This window comes from Lemur catta, chromosome 3, assembly GCF_020740605.2.
Source record: "Lemur catta isolate mLemCat1 chromosome 3, mLemCat1.pri, whole genome shotgun sequence".
In the NCBI taxonomy this organism is placed as follows: Eukaryota; Metazoa; Chordata; class Mammalia; order Primates; family Lemuridae; genus Lemur; species Lemur catta.
Genome location: NC_059130.1, coordinates 111499274 through 111522415, shown reverse-complemented (window position 1 = coordinate 111522415; position 23142 = coordinate 111499274). Strand labels below are relative to the sequence as shown.

Below are 23142 nucleotides of genomic sequence, written 5' to 3'. Positions count from 1 at the left end.
CCACGATGAATCTTTGTCCCTTCGGCGGCTCACCTCTCTCCCTCTGGACTGTTCCTAAAATCTTAGATCAGATACTCAGAGACAAGACCAGATCCAGCCCTCTCATGTGAAGATGAGGAACAAGTGAGGCCCAGAGAGAAGAAGGGGGTTGGTATGGCTGACCCACCATCCTGGTTTGCCTGAGACTGAGGGGTCATAGCACACTGGACCTTTAGTGATAAAACTGGGAAAGTCCCAGGAAAACTGGGACAAGTTGGTCACCTGGGAATACAGCACGCCTAAATCAGTTGCCTTTCAATGCAGGCAGAAAAACATGGTAAAATATGCAGAAAAACCGACCCTACCAGCCCTTTAGGGGGTTCATGGTAGAGTGGGAAGGACCATGTGTTTTCTTCATCCATTGATGGGCTAGAGAGGGAGGGCTGTGATAATTCATTCATTCAGCGATCATCGATTCCTTGTTCCAGAGGAGGGCTCAGAGGGGGCAGAAGACGTGGTTCCTGCCCTGAAGTGGCTCATTATTTAGAGAGAAATGAGCATACTGGAGTCATTCAGTAAACATATACCAGGTACCTGCGTTGTAGCAGGTTCAGGGCGGGGAGCACCGCAGTGAGTCCGACAGCCTCAGGGAGAGCCCTTGCTGCAGGAGGGAGAAGATGCAAACAGAGATACGCACACAGGTACACACACAGGTGTGCACATAGGTGCACACAGGTACACAGAGTGCTAGACCTATGCTGGAGCCCAGCAAGTTGTTGCTGAAGTCTAAAGGACTGCTGCTGGGCACACAAAAGCAATGTCAGACAAATGCATCCCTTTACTCGTGTTTCTCCTGCACTCTGTGAGAGGAAGCATGGTCCCAGCAAGGACAGGCATGAATGACTTTTAATATCAATGCTCCTTTTGGACCTTCCTTTTAAAAAGTGTAGTTTCGGCCAGGCGTGGTGGCTCATGCCTGTAATCCTAGCACTCTGGGAGGCCGAGGTGGACGGATTGTTTGAGCTCAGGCGTTCGAGACCAGCCTGAGGAAGAGCAAGACCCCATCTCTACTAAAAATAGAAAGAAATTTTATGGACAGGTAAAAATATGTATAGAAAAAATTAGCTGGCCATGGTGGCACATGCCTGTAATCCCAGCTACTCGGGAGGCTGAGGCAGGAGGATTGCTTGAACCCAGGAGTTTGAAGTTGCTGTGAGCTAGGCACCACAGCACTCTAGCCCAGGCAACAGAGTGAGACTCTGTCTCAAAAAAAAATAAAAAATAAAAAGTGTAGTTTTGGTTACAGCTGAGAAAGGGACAGCATGAAGAATAATATAGCAAATGCCCAGGTAGGTATCCTCCCTTCAGAATGAACACATTTCACATTTTTGCTTCATATTTTTTAAAATAATAATTACAGTTAAGATAGAGGCCCCCTAGTACTGTTCCTAAAAGTCCACACCTGATGGGTGTGGGGTTTTGCAGCGAATATTACTGCATTTCCTTTGGGCAGATAATAGGTTAGCTGCTGCCTGCCCCCTTGACGCTGGGTTTGGCCATGGGGCTTGCTGGGGCCAAGGTGAAGCTTTGAGAGACAGGGCAATTTGCCAACCTGTCGTTCCCTCTGCCTTGGCATCTGGTGGCTGCTGGTCAGCCTGGTCCCAGAGTGGGAGATGTGCAGTGGAGCCTCTGCCAACCCCTGGTGGACGTGTCGCACGACTAAGAAATAAACTGTCTTGTTAGAATCAACTAAGACGTTGGGTGTTGTTTGTTATAGCAGCGTGGACCTAACCTATCCTGACTAATAAAATGAGTTTGGTGTTTATCCTTCTACTCTGTGCTGTTATATTTTTATCATACATATAAATATCCAGAAATAATATATTGCATTGTTTTGGTGTTTAAAAATACATGCCCAACTTCATGCTGTGTGGATTGTCCTGCAACCTGCTTCTTCCCTTTAACCTTGTGTTTCTGAGGTCTAGCCATGCTGCTTTATATGTTACTAGTTCATTGCTGCCGCTTTGCAGAGCAGCCTATTGCATACCACCACTCATTATTTATCCTTTATCCCCTGCTCACGGACATTTAGAACAGGGCCAGTTTTTTGTGATAACAAAGAGAGGTTCAGTGCCTGTCCTTGGACATGTGTGCAGGTGCCCCTGTGTGAGAGTTTCTCTAGGGTGAATTCCAAGGAATGGAGTTGCTGAGTGGGAGGGTGTGCTCTTTGTCAACTTGATCAATTGCCAAATTGCTCTCCACAGTAATTGTATTTAACAATCCTTCTGAAAATTCCCTTTCTTGTCTTTTCGCATCCACTGCCCCCAGCTATTACAGAGTGCCTCACCTTTTTCTCCTAAAACCACCCCTGGCATCTCAACCCTTGCCCACAAAACTCTCCTCCATCCCTCCCCTCACTGCAGCTCTTACAAAAGCCCAAGAGCTGGCCTGGGGAGGCCAGAGTGAGGGCTGGGAAGGAGCAGGGTGAAGCAGAGCAGAGACTTCTGCATCAAGGGGAGTGGGGAGATGGGAGGAAGTTCTAGAAACACACATACATTAATCCTTTCTATTGAGTCAGACAGTGCCTGGTGACATGGAACTGTCAGGCCTTGCCAAGGCATGGCAGGGTTGCAAAAGGCTGAGTGTCCACTTCCTCCCATGGAGTCAGGGAAAGGCCCTTGGATGATTCTCCAGAATAATTTCAGGGTCAAGGGCAGGGAGATGTGTGGAGTGCCACAGTGTGTCTGGCCCGTGGGCCCCCAGGGGACCTCTACCAACCTCAGGGGGAGGCTGGGAGCTGGTATGACTAGGTTCTCACCACACACAGGCAGCACAGAGTCAGGAAATCTTGCCCAAAGCTGCCAACAATTTAATCAAGGATTCAATTTTCCTGTTTTTACTTTTATTTTTTTAAATTTTTTAAATTGTATTTCCCCTTGCCCCAAAATTTCATGTCTTCCCAATTTTCCTGTTTTTAAATCCCCATGTCTCAACAATTCAAATCTTTTAAAACACATATAATCAATAACTTAATTTTTTGAGTAACGATTAGAGTGTCAATGTCAACAATTGTTTTGCTTTTGTTTTCTAAATCATGAAAAATCAACAATCTAATTTTTGGAAAAGCACAATGCCAATACTTCAATTCCCTTTTAAAAATAATAAAGGTATTGTCCTCAAGGTATAGGGCTAAAATAATTTTAAAAATGATAAAAAATAGGCCTGGCGAGGTGGCTCAGGCCTGTAATCCTAACACTCTGGGAAGCCATGGTGAGAGAGGATCACTTGAGGCCAGGAGTTTGAGAGCAGCCTGAGCAAGAGCAAGACCCCATCTCTACCAAATATAGAAAAATTAGCCAGGTGTGGTTGCTCGTGCTTGTGGTCCCAGCTACTTTGAATGCTGAGGCAGGAGTTCAAGGCTTGAGCCCAGCAGTCCAAGGCTGCAATGAGCTATGATGATGCCACTGCACTCCAGCCTGGGTTACAGAGGGAGAGTCTGTCTCTAAAAAAAATAGAAAAATTAGCTGGCTGTGGTGGCGTGTGCCTGTAGTCCCAGCTATAAGGGAAGCTGAGGCCACAGTATCACTTTAGCCCAGGCGTTTGAGGGTGCAGTGAGCTATGACGATGCCAGTGCACTCTACCAGGGGTCACAGAGCAAGACTTGGTCTCAAAAAAAAAAAAAAGATAAAAGTAATAAAGGAGTCATGTGCAATGCTCTATTTTTAATGATATGTCAATGATTTTATTCTCATTAAAGTGTCAAAAACTCATTCTTTTTTTTTTTTTTTTTTGAGACAAAGTCTTCGCTCTGCCCGGGCTAGAGTGAGTGCCTTGGCGTCAGCCTAGCTCACAGCAACCTCAAACTCCTGGGCTCAAGTGATCCTCCTGTCTCAGCCTCCCGAGTAGCTGGGACTACAGGTATGTGCCACCATGCCTGGCTAATTTTTTCTGCATATTTTTAGTTGTCCAGCTAATTTCTTTCTATTTTTAGTAGAGACAGGGTCTCACTCTTGCTCAGGCTGGTCTCGAACACCCGAGGTCAAATGATCCTCCTGCCTCAGCCTCCCAGAGTGCTAGGATTACAGGTGTGAGCCACCTCACCTAGCCTAAAAATTCATTCTTTTAATCCTAAGAGTCAACAATTCCATTTTCGGTTGGGCCTGGTGGCTCACGCCTGTAATCTTAGCACTCTGGGAGGCCAAGGTGAGAGAATTCCTTGAGGTCAGGAGTTTGAGACCACCCTAAGCAAAAATAAGACCCCGTCTCTGCCAAAAATAGAAAAATTAGCCAGGCGTGGTGCCAAGCACCTGTAGTCCCAGCTACTCCCGAGGTTGAGGCAGGAGGATCGCTTGAGCCCAGGAGTCTGAGGTTGCTGTGAGCTAGGTTAAAGCCATGACACTCTAGCTAGGGCAACAGAGCAAGACTCTGTTTCCAAAAAAAAAAAAAAAAAATTCATTATCTTTTCTTTTATCAGAATATCAATATTATATTGGCCACATTTTAAAGGTTTCCACTTTGGGATATAGGCTTTTAAAAAATCACCCACATTCCCACTTCTCTTACACAGCTGCTGCCATTTCGGTGATTCCTTCCACTTCTTGTGGGTATCTTTTTTGCATTTAGAAAACCAATCAACAATTCGATTCGAGGGGCATGGACGGAGCACCTACTGGTATTCTGGGTGAGGCGTGGGGCAGGGAAAGACCACCCAACTTCTGTCCAGTCCACAGTCTAACTGGGAAGCTGGTCCCCCAAGCAGGGATGGTGACGTGGTGTCATGTTCTAATGGAGGCCAGAGGGATGTGGGCCCAGGGAGCTGGGGTCACACTGGGGTGCGGAGACTGGAGCTCTCGAGGCCTCTCACATCCAGATGATTAAGGCATCAAGGATTCCTATCAAAGGTGAGTCCACCAAACCTTCCTTTGTCAATTAACTCCAAAGACATAGTGCTGGAAAACCTTGTCCTCTAAAATCAGAGACTGTCAGGAACTTTGCTTTGTGAAGTCGCATGAGTAAGAATGGAACATCCCACTCTTGTCTGGTGGGGTCGGAGCCAGGTTACACAGAGAAACAGCCTGGGTTTCCAGGCCAGGTGCAGAGCTCCCACAAGGGTGTTGTGTTTTTTTTCTTTAACACAACAGTCTGTATTTATGTTAACTTCGTCATGTCCAAGGAAACAAGATTATGAGTCTGATGCTCAGCTCAAGGCAGGGGTTAATCGTTTACACTCGGCCAGGTTTGCTTTGAGCCTATCAACACTGCTTCATTTCAATTTCACCTAAATTCCATCCTTCCCCACATCCTATGATAGTCTTGTGCCTCTTTTGTTTGGTGAGACACCCACAGTTCCCTTGGTGTATTGTGTCCCTTGCTGCATCACGGTAGTAAAACCTAACTGCTCAACTAGAGCTGTGTCCCTGGTAGTCTTTGTCAGATTGGCTTTGTCATAAAATTCAACCTTCTCTGTTCATTCATTGATTCATTCATTCATTCACTAGTTCATTCATTCCCTCAGTGTCCATCCAAGGCTCAGCTGAAGTGCTGAGAACTGTGAAAATAAGTCATTCATAATCTAAGCTGTTGTAACTTTAAAATACTCTGAGTGTTAAGGGGGGAATGTGATTATGGGACCTGAGTCAGGTAGCAGGGAGCTATAACCTAGACAGCTGTCATTTTTGTTTCTCTGATTATAGATGAGGATTTTTACCTACTGACATTGTTTTCTAAAATGTTGTAATGACTAAAAGGTGCCAGGGAAGACCCCCTCACATTTAACTGGTTTTTTTTTTATTTTGCTTTTTTTGAGACAGTCTCGCTCCGTTGCTCTGCTAGAGTGCCATGGCATCAACCTAGCTCACAGCAACCTAAAACTTCTGGGCTCAAGAGATTCTCCTACCTCAGCCTCCCCAGTAGCTGGGACTACAGGGGCACAGCACCATGTCCAGCTAATTCTTTCTATTTTTAGTAGAGATGGGGTCTGGCTCTTGCTCAGGCTGGTCTTGAACTCCTGCTCTTCAGGGATCCTCCAGCCTCAGCCTCCCAAGGTGCTAGGATTACAGGCATGAGCCACCTGGCCTGGCCAATCTGTTGATCTTCATTTATAGGTTAACTTCCCTCTGACCTATCTCACAGAAAGACTTCCTGACAATCACATTGTCTAAGATGGAATGTTAATTACATTCTTTCAAATTGGAAAGGCAATGAATACAAGCTGTAAGGAAACAAAAACAAGACCTGGCAAGATGGCTCTCCCTGTAAATCAATCCTAGCACTTTGGGAGACCAAAGAGTGAGCATCCCTTGATGCCAGAAGTTCAAGACCAGCTAGGGCCCAATTGATGCCAGAAGTTCAAGACCAGCTAGGGCCCAGTGGCTCTGCCCCAGGCCCAGTGTCTGCCCTCCAGGATGGGCAGATTTCACGTTTCTCTTTGCTAGAATCATTAACGACAGTAGCCTAGAACTGAGGACCCTCCCTTTAAAAGCTCTGTATTTCTGCTTATGAACCGGAATTTGGATTTTCAGACTATTTTCCTTCTATGCCAGCAAAGTAATAAACTTCTCTTTCCTTCTCCTCAAAAAAAACAAAGAAACAAACAAACAAAAAAAAAAATAGAAGGGAAAAAAAGAGCACCCGGGAAACATAGTGAGACCCCACCTCTAAAACATTTTTTAAAATTAGCCGCATGGTGGTGTAGTAATCCTAGCACTCTGGGAAGCTGAAGTGGGAGGATTGCTTGAGGCCAGGAGTTCAAGACCAGCCTGGCAAGAGCGAGATCCCATCTCTTCTAAAAAATAGAAAGACATTATCTGGACAACTAAAAATATATAGAAAAAAGTTAGCCGGGCATGGTGGTGCATACCTGTAGTCTCAGTGACTCGGGAGGCTGAGGCAGAAGGATTGCTTAAGCCCAGGAGTTTCAGATTGCTGTGAGCTAGGCTGACGCCACGGCACTCTAGCCAGGGAAAAAGAGCGAGACTCTCTCTGAAAAAAAAAAAAAAAAAGAAAGAAAGAAAAAATGTTGTTTTAATATATATTTTTTATTTCGGAATATTATGGGGGTATGCTATTGAGGTTTGAGGACAGGGCTGCTGTGAACAGAACATTCTCGTGCACGCCCCCTGGGGCACACATGCAAGATGTTCTCACAGATGTCCACCTAGCAGTGGAACTGCTGCATCACGTGGCAACTCAGCTTTACTTGTCACTTGCTCTTTGACCTCATCTCCCACCACCACTCTGACGACTCAGATCCAGCCACACTGGCTGCCCTTTTCTAGAACAAGCCAGGCCCGTTCCAGCCTCCAGACCTTTGCACTTACTGTCCCCTCCCCTTCCCTTCTCATGTCCCATGGCTGGCGTTTACTCATCCTCAGGACTTGATCAGATATGACCCCCTCAGCTCAAATGTCACTTTCCCTGGCCCCCCACGTGCATGAGTGACTTCTAGTCCCACCCCAGTCACCCATGTTCCATTCCTTTCATAGCACCTGCCACCACAACCAGAAATAGCCTTTATTTATTTGTGTTGATTTGTCATTGTCTCCCCGACTAGACTCAAGTGCTAGGGGGGCTGGGACCGTGTATTTTTCACAGCTGCCCTCCCTACAGCAGAGCCTCATGTATAGAGAGAAACTGCTCAACACAAGTTTTTTATGGAGATGAGTACTTATATTGATTGCATGCTAGAGATGAGAAACCTGAGGCTCAGAGAAGTTAAGCCATGTGTCCAAGGTCACAGAGCTTGGAGGTGGCAGAACCAGGATTTGAACCCAGGTGTGACCAGTTCCCATGTTCTTTCTCAAAGAGGCCTTCTTGTTCTCACGTGAACTTTCTGTCCTGCTGCCTTTATCGATTGGCCTTTCAGTGCCACCTGTACAGCCACATGTTGGAGGGAACCCTGGGTCCTTCCGTTGGCTGTCACTGCTCCACCTGCTCCAGTGGGTGGGAGCTCTGGCCTTGAACTATGGGAGACCTGGTGTTCCACCACCTGTTCTGGGAATGGGGCCCAGTCCACCCTGCTCCCACCCTCTCCCTGGCGCCCTGACCTGTCTTCTGCCCTATATTAGAGCCCCAGGCTCTGCGTCACTCTATCATCTCAAAAGTCACGATGCTCTGGCTGCTGAGTTCCCTCTTATTTGTGGCTCTTGGTAAGACCCCAGCCTGTGTCTGTGCTCCCTGTGTGCACTGGGCTAGGACTCCCTGAATCTACGGCCCACCCTGGGTCCTGTGACACCCAACACCTGGTTGTGTAGGAGGGGGTCTCAGCTTGTACCTGGGGTGTGACTGTAGGGGCTTTCGGCTCCGTGCAGAGCAGGAGAGCAGGGACAAGCTGTGGAAGGACCAGCTCAGGACAGACACTGGGAGCACCCAAAGGGCTATGGCGGGAGTCCTCGATGGGGCAGTCAACAAAGTATGGTGGTTAAGAATTTGGGCTCTGTGGTTAGACTGCTTGGGTTGGAATTCCCTCTCTTCTGCCTGCTTGACACTCCAACTCTCCTCTTACACCTCCCACCCCACCTCGCTCCATGTCCTGTGATCTAGACTATTCCTGGTCTTTCTGCCAAATTACATTACAGATCAGGGCCACCTCCTCCAAGCAACCTCCCTTGACTGGCAGATAATATTTCATTAACAGATAACATTTATCCAGTGTTTACCATATACTAGGTAGAGTCCTAAAGCATTTTTTTGTTTTTTGTTTTTTTTTAATCTTAGGTTGGGCGGGGTGTGGTGGCGCCCACATGTAGTTCTAGCACTTAGGGAGGCCAAGGTGGGAGTATTGCTTGAGGACAGGAGTTCTAGATCAGCCTGAGCAAGAGTTAGACACCGTCTCTAAAAAAAATTTTAAAAAAATTAGCTGAGCATGGTGTCCTGTACCTGTAGTCCCAGCTACCTGGGAGGCTAAGATAGGAGAATCGCTTGCCCAGGAGTTTGAGGTTGCAGTGAGCTATCATGACACCACTGCACTCTAGCCCAGGTGACAGAGCAAGATCCTGTCTCTAAAAAAACAAAAGAATTCTCATAACCGCTCCCTGAGGTCAGCACTATTATTATCCCCATTTTAAAGATGGAGAAACTGACCCTTCAGACAAGTAGCTCATCCTAGAACAAAGGGCAGAGCTACATTTTGAACCCGGGCAGTCTTCCCTCAAAGCCTCCACTCTTTATGACAATAGCTGTCACTTTTTGAGGGCTCAGGCACTGCTCCAAGTGTACCGACCTCCTCAATCCTCCCAGGAAGGAGGCCACATTTTCATCTCTCTCCCTGGACTCCTGGGACTCTGGAAAGTCCTGCTCCAGTCCCCACGCTCACTGTATGTGGCCCCCAAGGCCCAGGGAGGGAGAGGGGCCTGCACAGGGTCACACAGCCAGTTTGTGGCACAGCTAGGACTGGGACCCTGGCCTCCTGTTTCCTTTCGGGGACCTTCTGGCTAATTGACACCTCTACTCTCCCTTGTAGCCTCAGGCCACGTCCAAACTGCCTACAAGCCCGGGAGCCGAGTTGTCAATGGTGAGGACGCGGTCCCCTACAGCTGGCCCTGGCAGGTAGGAGCAATACCAGCTGCACTAGTTCCCACCCTGGGCTCTGGACCCCAAGCTGGGATGGCAAGGGGTCTGGTCTTGACGCCACTGCTGCCTTTGCAAAATCCACTTCAGCTTCCAAAAGCCAGGAAACCCCTGGACAAGCTTCTCCTCGTGGAGGTTTTGCCCCTTCCATCTGTGGTCCTTACCGGGCTGTTTGCAAGTTAAAGGTGGAACCTGGGGCTGGGTGTGGTATCTCATGTCTGTAATCCCTGCAATTTGGGAGGCTGAGGCAGGAGGATAGCTTGGGGCCAGGAGTTCAAGACCAGCCTAGGCAGTGTGGCAAGACCTTGTCTCCATAAAATTTTAAAATTAGCTGGATGTGGTGGCTCATGCACTCCTGTAGTCCCAGCTACTTGGGAGGCTGAGGCGAGAGGATCACTTGAGCCCTGGAGTTTGAGGTTGCAGTGAGCTATGATGGCACCACTGAACTCTAGCCCAGGTTACAGAGTGAGACACTATCTGTAAAAAAATAGAAGTAATAGTGGACTCTAGGGTGAGGATGATGCATAATTCAAGGGCTTGGCACAATAGTGGAATTTCAGGCACCGTGTTTAGGAAGTGGGGTATTCAGGAACTCATTTCTAGATCCCTTGAATTAAATAACAGAGCTATAAGGGTGACAGCAGTAAGGGATTAGGGCTTTGCAGAGGCCAGTGGAGGGAAGCGCAGAGGGCTAGACTTGCTATGCTGTCACACAGTAGCCACTAGCCACATGTGGCTAATTAAATTTAAATTACTTTAAATTAAATAATGTTAAAAAGTCAATTCCTCCGTGCTAGCCGAATTTCATATGATCAGTAGGCACGTGTGGCTAGTGGCTGCCATATAGGACAGCAAAGATATAGGGCATTTCCATAATCACAGAGAGTTCCATTGGAGAGGCCCAGCGAGCTGGTTCTGTAAGGATTGGAGAGTAAATATTTTCGGTGTTGCCTGCCATCAGGTTTCCATAGCAATGACCTAGCTCCGCCATTGTATCCTGAAAGCAGCCATAGGCTATACAGAAATAACCAGGGTGAGTATGTTCCAGTAGATCTTTATGTGCTGAGACAGACCCCAAGGCAGATCTGGCCCAGGGCCATAGTTTGCCAGCCCCGGCTTAGAGGGAGGTTTTGAGCACGAGCAGGTGTAGGGAATGGGAAGAGGGACAAAGTACTCAGGTGAGCTGTGCTGCTTCAGAGGCCCGAGAGCCCTGGGAAGATCTGAGGTCTGGAAGAATGGGGGCCTGACAGCACAGAGGGCCTTGGGGGGCTCTCAAGAGATAGGTTTGGGGGTGCCCTAGAGTGCAGAGAATGTGGGATCCCCTGGGCGTTTATGGGTTTGTGGTGTGGAAGCTTTGGAGCATCAGGATGTGATTCCAGTGGAAAAAATGACAGGGCCACCCCAGGCAGTTGTGTAGGTTGTGCCCTACACATCGCAGGAGGGGCTACTGTATTCTGTGTGAATGGCACCCACTAGAGTTGTGCAGTGCACAACCTATACCACCGTCGGGTCCAGACCACTCAGGCTCTCTACTGCTCGGCCACCAGGTCTCCCTGCAGTATGAGAGTAACGGAGCCTTCTACCACACCTGTGGCGGCACCCTCATCGCCGAGGACTGGGTGATAACAGCGGGTCACTGCATCTCGTGAGTTCTCTCACTTGCCCCGTCCCTGCATGAGAGCCAGGCAGCCGGGGACAGGGGGTGATTACAGGGCTGAGGGAGGTTAGCCCAGACTGACCTCCCCTCCACTGGCAGGAGCTCTCGGACCTACCGGGTGGTGCTGGGCGAGTATGACCGGTCTGTGGAGGAGGGCTCGGAGCAGGTGATCCCCATCAACTCTGATGACCTCTTCGTGCACCCCAAGTGGAACTCCAACTGTGTGAGCTGTGGGTGAGTGAATACCCAGCCCTTGAACCAGGGCTCCTCTACTTGTCCCCCCGTGACCCACAGCCGAATCTGAGGAGGCTCCTAGGGACAGCAGGGCCGGGTCCAGCAGCCTGTGTCCTGGTCCCACATGCTGCGGGCTGGAGCCAGCAGAGCCTTTAAGGACTGTTGACACTAGGCTGAGTGTGGTGGCTCAAGCCTTTAATGCTAGCACTCTGGGAGGCCAAGGCAGGAGGATGGGTTGAGGTCAGGAGTTTGAGACCAGACTGAGCAAGAGCAAGACCTCATCTCTCCTAAAAATAGAAAAAATTAGCCAAGCCTCGTAACATGCACCCATAGTCCCAGCTATTTGGGAGGCTGAGGCAGGAGGATCACTTGAGCCCAGGAGTTAAAGGTTGCTGTGAGCTAGGCTGATGAAACTGCACTCTAGCCTGGGCAACAGAGCAACATTCTGTGTCAAAAATAAAAAAAGGACCTTTGACACCAAACCTGTCTCCCCCCAGAGGGGACAACAGGGCCCAGGGAAGGCCAAGAACTCCCCCAAGGCCACTTCCCTAGTTGGCTTCAGAGCCCAACACTCCTCTGGCACCCTTCCCCCAGGTCCCAGGGCTCCTCCCTTCAACAGCCAGTTTGTGCAGTGCGTGGAGGAGTACTCGCCCGAGAGTCAGGCTCCAGCACTAACTCTCTTGTGGCCTGGGCAAGTCACTGACTTTCTCAGGGTCTCACTTTTGCCCTTTGTCAAAGGTGACCATGAACCAGGGCTTCCTGGGTGGTTGTGAAGGTCAAGGAGACAATCTTAAGACAATTGTATGCAAAATTGTAAGTCTGAGCAACTCATCAGTTTTGGTGAGTGGATCAAAGAAGGGTTCAAAACCCCTGAAAATGCACAGTAGTGGGAATGACCGAGACCCTGACCTACCTCCACAGGGCTCCTGGGGAAGGAGAGAGAAAAGTGAGACCCAGGTGAAATGGCTTGAGTGACAAGCTGGCAGATGAGGGCAGGAATGGTTCTCAAAGCGTGGCCCCTGGGCCCACAGTACCAGCATCACCTGGGAACTGAATAGAAATGTGAATTCTGGGGCCTTGGCCCACACCCACTGCATCCGAAGCTCTAGGGTAGGGCCCAGCAATCTGTGTTTAGCAAGCCCTCCAGGTGATTGTGATACTGTGTGTCCCACGGGGGTATAAGCAGAGGACAATTTTGAAGGTCAAGGGTCAGCATGAATGAAGGGACTGGGAGAGCTTCTTAAAGTTGTGCAGCCTTAGGGATGGACTTGATCTACAGCCACGCCACCCTGAAGGTGCCCAGTCTCGTCTGATCTCGCTAAGCAGGGTCGGGCCTGGGCAGTCCCTGGATGGGAGACGGCTTGGAAGCACCAGGTGCTGTAGCGGTGGAGGCTTCGGCTGGGGGCAGGGGCTCACGCCTGTGATCCCAGCACTCTGGGAGGCCAAGGTGGGAGGATTGCTTAAGGCCAGGAGTTTGGGATCAGCGTGGACAACACAGGGAGACCCCCCCACCCATCCCTTAAAAGGAAAATGGGTTGGGAGGGCAAAGCAGCCTCAGGAGCATCCCAGAGATGGAACAGCCTGGAGCAAAGGCTGGAAAGGTGACTTGGACTTGGGTCAGCTAGAGGACCAGGCCCCAAGACTCTTCTCTCCTCCCCAGCAATGACATCGCCCTCATCAAGCTCTCGCAAAGCGCCCAGCTGGGAGACGCCATCCAGGTTGCCTACCTCCCCGCCGCTGGGGACACCCCGCCCAATCAGGAGCCCTGCTACATCACCGGCTGGGGCCGTCTCTATAGTATGTACTGACCCTCTAGCTGGCCCCAGGGACAGTGGCAAAAAGACAGGGCCAGGCGGCCAGGGTGGAAGGTCACACGAGGACTGGTTCTGGTAACTTTTCTCCCGTTTCTCTCCAGCTGCAAACTTCTCTTCCATCCTCCTACACACCATGTTCTATTAGACATTTTTAGTGCCCCTGTGCCAGGGACTGGGATGTAATGGTGCCCACAGCATGCAGGACCATGTAGCTGGCAGAAGGATAAAAGTGCTGTGTGCCTTGAATGCCCCCTTTCTCTGGGGCTCCTACCCCTGCACCCCCAGATGCCCCGCTTAGTGCTTTCTACACCTGTAGCCAACGGGCCACTCCCCAACAAGCTGCAGCAGGCCCTGCTGCCCGTGGTGGACTATGAGCACTGCTCCCAGTCGGACTGGTGGGGCTCGAGCGTGAAAGAGACCATGGTGTGTGCTGGTGGGGACATCCGCTCCGGCTGCAATGTAAGTTGGCTCTTAGCTGCCCCAGGTGGTGCCAGGGGTGCAGTCCCCGGGGTGCCTCTGCCACTTGCCTGGGAGGTGGAGGAGGTCCCTTGCCTGCTTGCTCCATTCAGCCTCCAGGCCAGGCAGGATTTAGGGGACGTCACCCTAGTCCAGATACAGAGGCCCGGCCTGGGACTCAGGACCCTGGATTCCAGTCCCAGCTCACACACTCACTTGACCTGGAACAAGTCACTATCCCTCCCTGGTCCTCGGGCTTCCCCATACACAGGGCAAGGGCACTGACCATGCCCTCTAAAGTCACATCAGCCCTGTGGTTCTGAAGTTATAATTCAACATTAAGAACACGATCTTGGTATTATAAGTGAGTATGAAGGATGATGTTAGTAACCGATACGGCACTAATGATGGGAACTGCCTGTGTCGGGTGTGTCCTGTCTCCCGGGTGTGCGAAGACCCTACGTCCTCCCATTCAGTCCTCACAGCTCCTGGGCAGGGTATTCCCCATCACGAAAGAGCAACTGAGTCTGAGAGGTCAAGTAGCGTGGGGGTATCTCAATATCCCTAGAGCTCAGAACTGGTTCCCTAACCCTCAATCACGGCTCAGCCCTCAACCTCTCTGCACTTCCAGGGTGACTCTGGAGGACCCCTCAACTGCCCCACGGCAGATGGCACCTGGGAGGTCCATGGTGTGACCAGCTTTGTTTCCTCCCGTGGCTGCAACACCCTCAAAAAGCCCACGGTGTTCACGCGTGTCTCAGCCTTCATCGACTGGATTGAGGAGGTGAGGGGGACAGGGTGGCCAGGAGGGCTCTAGGGTGGCAGCTCTTCCATCAGGTGACAGGTGAGAAACAGTAGACCTGGGGAGGGCCTGAAAGGACTCTAGAAGGTCACTCGTGGAGGGGCCCTTGGGGACATTCCAGGGGGGTTGGGGACGTTTTCTGCTATAGCGTGGCCCCAAGAACTGATGGCTTCTGGGTGGAGTTTGGAACTGCTGCCGAACTTCCTCATTTCATCATGTGTCTATGCAGCGTGTCCTCTGTCCTGGTCCTCTCTTGTCATGGAGGAGAGAGAGACATGCCAGACGGGGGCCTGCCTGGTGGTGGACAGGTGACTAAATGAACACTAAGGAGGAAGTGTGATGGGAGCCGTGATGGGGGCCGAGGCCCCAGGGAGAGGTCACACTGCATCTGGGGACGGTGTCAGAGAGGGCTGATATCGTCTGTGAACACAGTCGTAGCTATGGTTTATAAACCACTTACACTTGTGCCAAGCACCGTGAGGGGAACTACAGCTAATGGTTTAATCAAGACCCCCCATGAGGTCAGTTCCATTATGACCCCAACTATGCAGACAGGACCCAGGCTCAGGGGCTTCACGTCACTCTCTCTGGGTCACACAGCAGGGCTGGGAGCTAAACCCAGGTCCATGTGGCTCCAGAAGCCTGTCCCTAACTAGACTGTTTTGTCCTCCCCCACCTTTTTCCAGACCATAGCGAGCCACTAGAAGCCAGGCCGGCTCGCAGTGCTGACCCCACGTCCTTCAGAAAGAATAAAGATCTCTTGAAAAGCCCCCCGTGGAATCTTTGTCCCTTCGGCGGCTCACCTCTCTCCCTCTGGACTGTTCCTAAAATCTTAGATCAGATACTCAGAGACAAGACCAGATCCAGCCCTCTCATGTGAAGATGAGGAACAAGTGAGGCCCAGAGAGAAGAAGGGGGTTCGTATGGCTGACCCACCATCCTGGTTTGCCTGGGACTGAGGGGTCATAGCACACTGGATGTTTAGTGATAAAACTGGGAAAGACCCAGGAAAACTGGGACAAGTTGGTCACCTGGGATTACAGCACACCTAAATCAGTTGCCTTTCAATGCAGGCAGAGAAACATGGTAAAATATGCAGAAAAACCAACCCTACTAGCCCCTTAGGGGGTTCATGGCAGAGTGGGAAGGACGATGTGTTTTCTTCGTGCATTGATGGGCTAGAGAGGGAGGGCTGTGATAATTCATTCATTCAGCGATCATCCATTCCTTGTTCCAGAGGAGGGCTCAGAGGGGGCAGAAGACGTGGTTCCTGCCCTCAAGTGGCTCATTATTTAAAGAGAAATGAGCATACTGGACTCATTCAGTAAACATATACCAGGTACTTGCGTTGTAGCAGGTTCAGATCAGGGAGCACCGCAGTGAGTCCGACAGCCTCAGGGAGAGCCCTTGCTGCAGGAGGGAGAAGATGCACACACAGGTACACACACAGGTACACACACAGGTGTGCACATAGGTGCACACAGGTGCACAGAAGGCTAGACATATGTTGGAGCCCAGCAAGTTGTTGCTGAAGTCTAAAGGACTGCTTCTGGGCACACAAAAGCAACGTCAGATAAATGCATCCCTTTACTCGTGTTTCTCCCGCACTCTGTGAGAGGAAGCATGGTCCCAGCAAGGACAGGCATGAATGACTGTTAATATCAATGTTCCATTTGGACCCTTCCTTTTAAAAAGTGTAGTTTCGGCCAGGCGCGGTGGCTCATGCCTGTAATCCTAGCACTCTGGGAGGCCGAGGTGGGCGGATTGTTTGAGCTCAGGAGTTTGAGACCAGCCTGAGGAAGAGCAAGACCCCATCTCTACTAAAAATAGAAAGAAATTTTATGGACAGCTTTAAATATATATAGAAAAAATTAGCTGGCCATGGTGGCGCATGCCTGTAATCCCAGCTACTCGGGAGGCTGAGGCAGGAGGATTGCTTGAGCCCAGGAGTTTGAGGTTGCTGTGAGCTAGGCTGACGCCACAGCACTCTAGCCCAGGCAACAGAGTGAGACTCTGTCTCAAAAAAAAAAAAAAAATTAAAAAAAAAATAAAAAGTGTACTTTTGGTTACAACTGAGAAAGGGACAACATGAAGAATAATATAGCAAATGCCCAGGTAGGTATCCTCCCTTCAGAATGAACACATTTCACATTTTTGCTTCATATTTTTTAAAATAATAATTACAGTTAAGATAGAGGGCCCTTAGTACTGTTCCTAAAAGTCCACACCTGATGGGTGTGGGGTTTTGCAGCGAATATTACTGCATATCCTTTGGGCAGATAATAGGTTAGCTGCTGCCTGCCTCCTTGACACTGGGTTTGGCCATGGGGCTTGCTTGGGCCAAGGTGAAGCTTTGAGAGACAGGGCAATTTGCCAACCTGTCGTTCCCTCTGCCTTGGCATCTGGTGGCTGCTGGTCAGCCTGGTCCCAGAGTGGGAGATGTGCAGTGGAGCCTCTGCCAACCCCTGGTGGACGTGTCGCACGACTAAGAAATAAACTGTCTTGTTAGAATCAACTAAGACGTTGGGTGTTGTTTGTTATAGCAGCGTGGACCTAACCTATCCTGACTGATAAAATGAGTTTGGTGTTTATCCTTCTACTCTGTGCTGTCATATTTTTATCATACATATAAATATCCAGAAATAATATATTGCATTGTTTTGGTGTTTAAAAATACATGTCCAACTTCATGCTGTGTGGATTGTCCTGCTACATGCTTCTTCCCTTTAACCTTGTGTTTCTGAGGTCTAGCCATGCTGCTTTATATGTTACTAGTTCATTGCTGCCGCTTTGCAGAGCAGCCTATTGCATACCACCACTCGTTATTTATCCTTTATCCCCTGCTCACGGACATTTAGAGCAGGGCCACTTTTTTGTGATAACAAAGAGAGGTTCAGTGCCTGTCCCTGGACATGTGTGCAGGTGCCCCTGTGTGAGAGTTTCTCTAGGGTGAATTCCAAGGAATGGAGTTGCTGAGTGGGAGGGTGTGCTCTTTGTCAACTTGATCAATTGCCAAATTGCTCTCCCCAGTAATTGTATTTAACAATCCTTCTGAAAATTCCCTTTCTTGTCTTTTCGCATCCACTGCCCCCAGCTATTACAGAGTGCCTCACCTTTTTCTCCTGAAACCACCCCTGGCATCTCAATCCTTGCCCACAAAACTCTCCTCCATCCCTCCCCTCACTGCAGCTCTTACAAAAGCCCAAGAGCTGGCCTGGGGAGGCCAGAGTGAGGGCTGGGGAGGCCAGAGTGAGGCCTGGGGAGGCCAGAGTGAGGGCTGGGAAGGAGCAGGGTGAAGCAGAGCAGAGACTTCTGCATCAAGGGGAGTGGGGAGATGGGAGGAAGTTCTAGAAACACACATACATTAATCCTTTCTATTGAGTCAGACAGTGCCTGGTGACATGGAACTGTCAGGCCTTGCCAAGGCATGGCAGGGTTGCAAAAGGCTGAGTGTCCACTTCCTCCCATGGAGTCAGGGAAAGGCCCTTGGATGATTCTCCAGAATAATTTCAGGGTCAAGGGCAGGGAGATGTGTGGAGTGCCACAGTGTGTCTGGCCCGTGGGCCCCCAGGGGACCTCTACCAACCTCAGGGGGAGGCTGGGAGCTGGTATGACTAGGTTCTCACCACACACAGGCAGCACAGAGTCAGGAAATCTTGCCCAAAGCTGCCAACAATTTAATCAAGGATTCAATTTTCCTGTTTTTACTTTTATTTTTTTAAATTTTTTAAATTGTATTTCCCCCTGCCCCAAAATTTCATGTCTTCCCAATTTTCCTGTTTTTAAATCCCCATGTCTCAACAATTCAAATCTTTTAAAACACATATAATCAATAACTTAATTTTTTGAGTAACGATTAGAGTGTCAATGTCAACAATTGTTTTGCTTTTGTTTTCTAAATCATGAAAAATCAACAATCTAATTTTTGGAAAAGCACAATGCCAATACTTCAATTCCCTTTTAAAAATAATAAAGGTATTGTCTTCAAGGTATAGGGCTAAAATAATTTTAAAAATGATAAAAAATAGGCCTGGCGAGGTGGCTCAGGCCTGTAATCCTAACACTCTGGGAAGCCATGGTGAGAGAGGATCACTTGAGGCCAGGAGTTTGAGAGCAGCCTGAGCAAGAGCAAGACCCCATCTCTACCAAATATAGAAAAATTAGCCAGGTGTGGTTGCTCGTGCTTGTGGTCCCAGCTACTTTGAATGCTGAGGCAGGAGTTCAAGGCTTGAGCCCAGCAGTCCAAGGCTGCAATGAGCTATGATGATGCCACTGCACTCCAGCCTGGGTTACAGAGGGAGAGTCTGTCTCTAAAAAAAAAATAGAAAAATTAGCTGGCTGTGGTGGCGTGTGCCTGTAGTCCTAGCTATAAGGGAAGCTGAGGCCACAGTATCACTTTAGCCCAGGAGTTTGAGGGTGCAGTGAGCTATGACGATGCCAGTGCACTCTACCAGGGGTCACAGAGCAAGACTTGGTCTCAAAAAAAAAAAGAAAGATAAAGGTAATAAAGGAGTCATGTGCAATGCTCTATTTTTAATCATATATCAATGATTTTATTCTCATTTTAAAATCATTAAAGTGTCAAAATTCATTCTTTTTTTTTTTCTTTTTTTGAGACAAAGTCTTCGCGCTGCCTGGGCTAGAGTGCCATGGCATCAGCCTAGCTCACAGCAACCTCAAACTCCTGGGCTCAAGTTATCCTCCTGCCTCAGCCTCTCGAGTAGCTGGGACTACAGGCATGTGCCACCATGCCCGGCTGATTTTTTCTACATATTTTTAGTTGTCCAGCTAATTTCTTTCTATTTTTAGTAGAGACGGGGTCTCGCTCTTGCTCAGGCTGGTCTCGAACACCCGAGGTCAAATGATCCTCCTGCCTCAGCCTCCCAGAGTGCTAGGATTACAGGTGTGAGCCACCTCACCTAGCCTAAAAATTCATTCTTTTAATCCTAAGAGTCAACAATTCCATTTTCGGTTGGGCCTGGTGGCTCACGCCTGTAATCTTAGCACTCTGGGAGGCCAAGGTGAGAGAATTCCTTGAGGTCAGGAGTTTGAGACCACCCTAAGCAAAAGTAAGACCCCGTCTCTGCTAAAAATAGAAAAATTAGCCGGGCGTGGTGCCAAGCGCCTGTAGTCCCAGCTACTCCCGAGGTTGAGGCAGGAGGATCGCTTGAGCCCAGGAGTCTGAGGTTGCTGTGAGCTAGGTTAATGCCATGACACTCTAGCTAGGGCAACAGAGCAAGACTCTGTTTCCAAAAAAAAAAAAAAAAAATCATTATCTTTTCTTTTATCAGAATATCAATATTATATTGGCCACATTTTAAAGGTTTCCACTTTGGGATATAGACTTTTAAAAAATCACCCACATTCCCACTTCTCTTACACAGCTGCTGCCATTTCGGTGATTCCTTCCACTTCTTGTGGGTATCTTTTTTGCATTTAGAAAACCAATCAACAATTTGATTCGAGGGGCATGGACGGAGCACCTACTGGTATTCTGGGTGAGGCGTGGGGCAGGGAAAGACCACCCAACTTCTGCCCAGTCCACAGTCTAACTGGGAAGCTGGTCCCCCAAGCAGGGATGGTGACGTGGTGTCATGTTCTAATGGAGGCCAGAGGGATGTGGGCCCAGGGAGCTGGGGTCACACTGGGGTGCGGAGACTGGAGCTCTCGAGGCCTCTCACATCCAGATGATTAAGGCATCAAGGATTCCTATCAAAGGTGAGTCCACCAAACCTTCTTTTGTCAATTAACTCCAAAGACATAGTGCTGGAAAACCTTATCCTCTAAAATCAGAGACTGTCAGCAACTTTGCTTTGTGAAGTCGCATGAGTAAGAATGGAACATCCCACTCTTGTCTGGTGGGGTCGGAGCCAGGTTACACAGAGAAACAGCCTGGGTTTCCAGGCCAGGTGCAGAGCTCCCACAAGGGTGTTTTGTTTTTTTTCTTTAACACAACAGTCTGTATTTATGTTAACTTCGACATGTCCAAGGAAACAAAACTATGAGTCTGATGCTCAGCTCAAGGCAGGGGTTAACCGTTTACACTCGGCCAGGTTTGCTTTGAGCCTATCAACACTGCTTCATTTCAATTTCACCTAAATTCCGTCTTTCCCCACATCCTATGATAGTCTTGTGCCTCCTTTGTTTGGTGAGACACCCACAGTTCCCTTGGTGTATTGTGTCCCTTGCTGCATCACGGTAGTAAAACCTAACTGCTCAACTAGAGCTGTGTCCCTGGTAGTCTTTGTCAGATTGGCTTTGTCATAAAATTCAACCTTCTCTGTTCATTCATCGATTCATTCATTCATTCACTAGTTCATTCATTCCTTCACTGTCCATCCAAGGCTCAGTTGAAGTGCTGAGAACTGTGAAAATAAGTCATTCATAATCTAAGCTGTTGTAACTTTAAAATACTCTGAGTGTTAAGGGGGGAATGTGATTATGGGACCTGAGTCAGGTAGCAGGGAGCTATAACCTAGACAGCTGTCATTTTTGTTTCTCTGATTATGGATGAGGATTTTTACCTACTGACATTGTTTTCTAAAATGTTGTAATGACTAAAAGGTGCCAGGGAAGACCCCCTCACATTTAACTGGTTTTTTTTTTTTTTTTTTTGGCTTTTTTTGAGACAGTCTCACTCTGTTGCTCTGCTAGAGTGCCATGGCATCAACCTAGCTCACAGCAACCTAAAACTCCTGGGCTCAAGTGATCCTCCTACCTCAGCCTCCCCCGTAGCTGGGACTACAGGGGCACACCACCACGTCCAGCTAATTATTTCTATTTTTAGTAGAGATGGGGTCTGGCTCTTGCTCAGGCTGGTCTTGAACTCCTGCTCTTCAGGGATCCTCCAGCCTCAGCCTCCCAAAGTGCTAGGATTACAGGCATGAGCCACCTGGCCTGGCCAATCTGTTGATCTTCATTTATAGGTTAACTTCCCTCTGACCTATCTCACAGAAAGACTTCCTGACAATCACATTGTCTAAGATGGAATGTTAATTACATTCTTTTAAATTGGAAAGGGAATGAATACAAGGTGTAAGGAAATAAAAACAAGACCTGGCAAGGTGGCTCTCCCTGTAAATCAATCCTAGCACTTTGGGAGACCAAAGAGTGAGCATCCTTTGATGCCAGAAGTTCAAGACTAGCTAGGGCCCAATTGATGCCAGAAGTTCAAGACCAGCTAGGGCCCAGTGGCTCTGCCCCAGGCCCAGTGTCTGCCCTCCAGGATGGGCAGATTTCACATCTTTCTCTTCACTAGAATCATTAACGACAGTAGCCTAGAACTGAGGACCCTCCCTTTAAAAGCTCTGTATTTCTGCTTATGAACCGGAATTTGGATTTTGAGACTATTTTCCTCCTTTGCCAGCAAAGTAATAAACTTCTCTTTCCTTCTCCTCAAAAAAAAAAAAAAAAAAAAAATAGAAGGGAAAAAAAAGAGCACCCGGGAAACATAGCGAGACCCCACCTCTAAAACATTTTTTAAAATTAGCCGCATGGTGGTGTAGTAATCCTAGCACTCTGGGAAGCCGAGGTGGGAGGATTGCTTGAGGCCAGGAGTTCAAGACCAGCCTGAGCAAGAGCGAGACCCCCATCTCTTCTAAAAAATAGAAAGACATTATCTGGACAACTAAAAATATATAGAAAAAATTAGCCAGGGATAGTGGCGCATGCCTGTAGTCCCAGCTACTCGGGAGGCTGATGCAGAAGGATTGCTTAAGCCCAGGAGTTTGAGGTTGCTGTGAGCTAGGCTGATGCCACGGCACTCTAGCCAGGGAAAAAGAGCGAGACTCTGTCTGAAAAAAAAAAAAAAAAAAAGAAAGAAAGAAAAAAATGTTGAATGTTGTTTTAATATATATTTTTTATTTCAGAATATTATGGGGGTATGCTATTGAGGTTTGAGGACAGGACTGCTGTGAACAGAACATTCTCGTGCACGTTCCCTGGGGCACACATGCAAGATGTTCTCACAGATGTCCACCTAGCAGTGGAACTGCTGCATCTCGTGGCAACTCAGCTTTACTTGTCACTTGCTCTTTGACCTCATCTCCCACCACCACTCTGACGACTCAGATCCAGCCACACTGGCTGCCCTTTTCTAGAACAAGCTAGTCTCCTTCCAGCCTCTAGACCTTTGCACTAGCTGTCCCCTCCCCTTCCCTTCTTATGTCCCATGGCTGGCGTTTACTCATCTTCAGGACTTGATCAGATACGACCCCCTCAGCCCAAATGTCACTTTCCCTGGCCCCCCACGTGCATGAGTGACTTCTAGTCCCACCCCAATCACCCATGTTCCGTTCCTTTCATAGCACCTGCCACCACAACCAGAAATAGCCTTTATTTATTTGTGTTGATTTGTCATTGTCTCCCCGACTAGACTCAAGTGCTAGGGGGGCTGGGACCGTGTATTTTTCACAGCTGCCCTCCCTACAGCAGAGCCTCATGTATAGAGAGAAACTGCTCAACACAAGTTTTTTATGGAGATGAGTACTTATACTGATTCCATGCTAGAGATGAGAAACCTGAGGCTCAGAGACCTTAAGCCATGTGCCAAGGTCACAGAGCTTGGAGGTGGCAGAATCAGGATTTGAACCCAGGTGTGACCAGTTCCAGTGCCCATGTACTTTCTCAAAGAG

At 48.8% G+C, this 23142-nt stretch overlaps 1 protein-coding gene across 1 annotated transcript; it reads left to right on the top strand.

Annotated features, from left to right (window-relative positions):
- Positions 1-8086: 8086 nt before the first annotated feature.
- Positions 8087-15213, top strand: LOC123635871 (chymotrypsin-like elastase family member 3B). Its single transcript, XM_045548472.1, has 8 exons — positions 8087-8126; positions 9440-9525; positions 11094-11191; positions 11303-11437; positions 13098-13234; positions 13568-13710; positions 14339-14491; positions 15196-15213. Exons 1-8 carry the CDS (start codon positions 8087-8089, stop codon positions 15211-15213), a joined length of 810 nt encoding a protein of 269 aa, XP_045404428.1.
- Positions 15214-23142: the final 7929 nt, after the last annotated feature.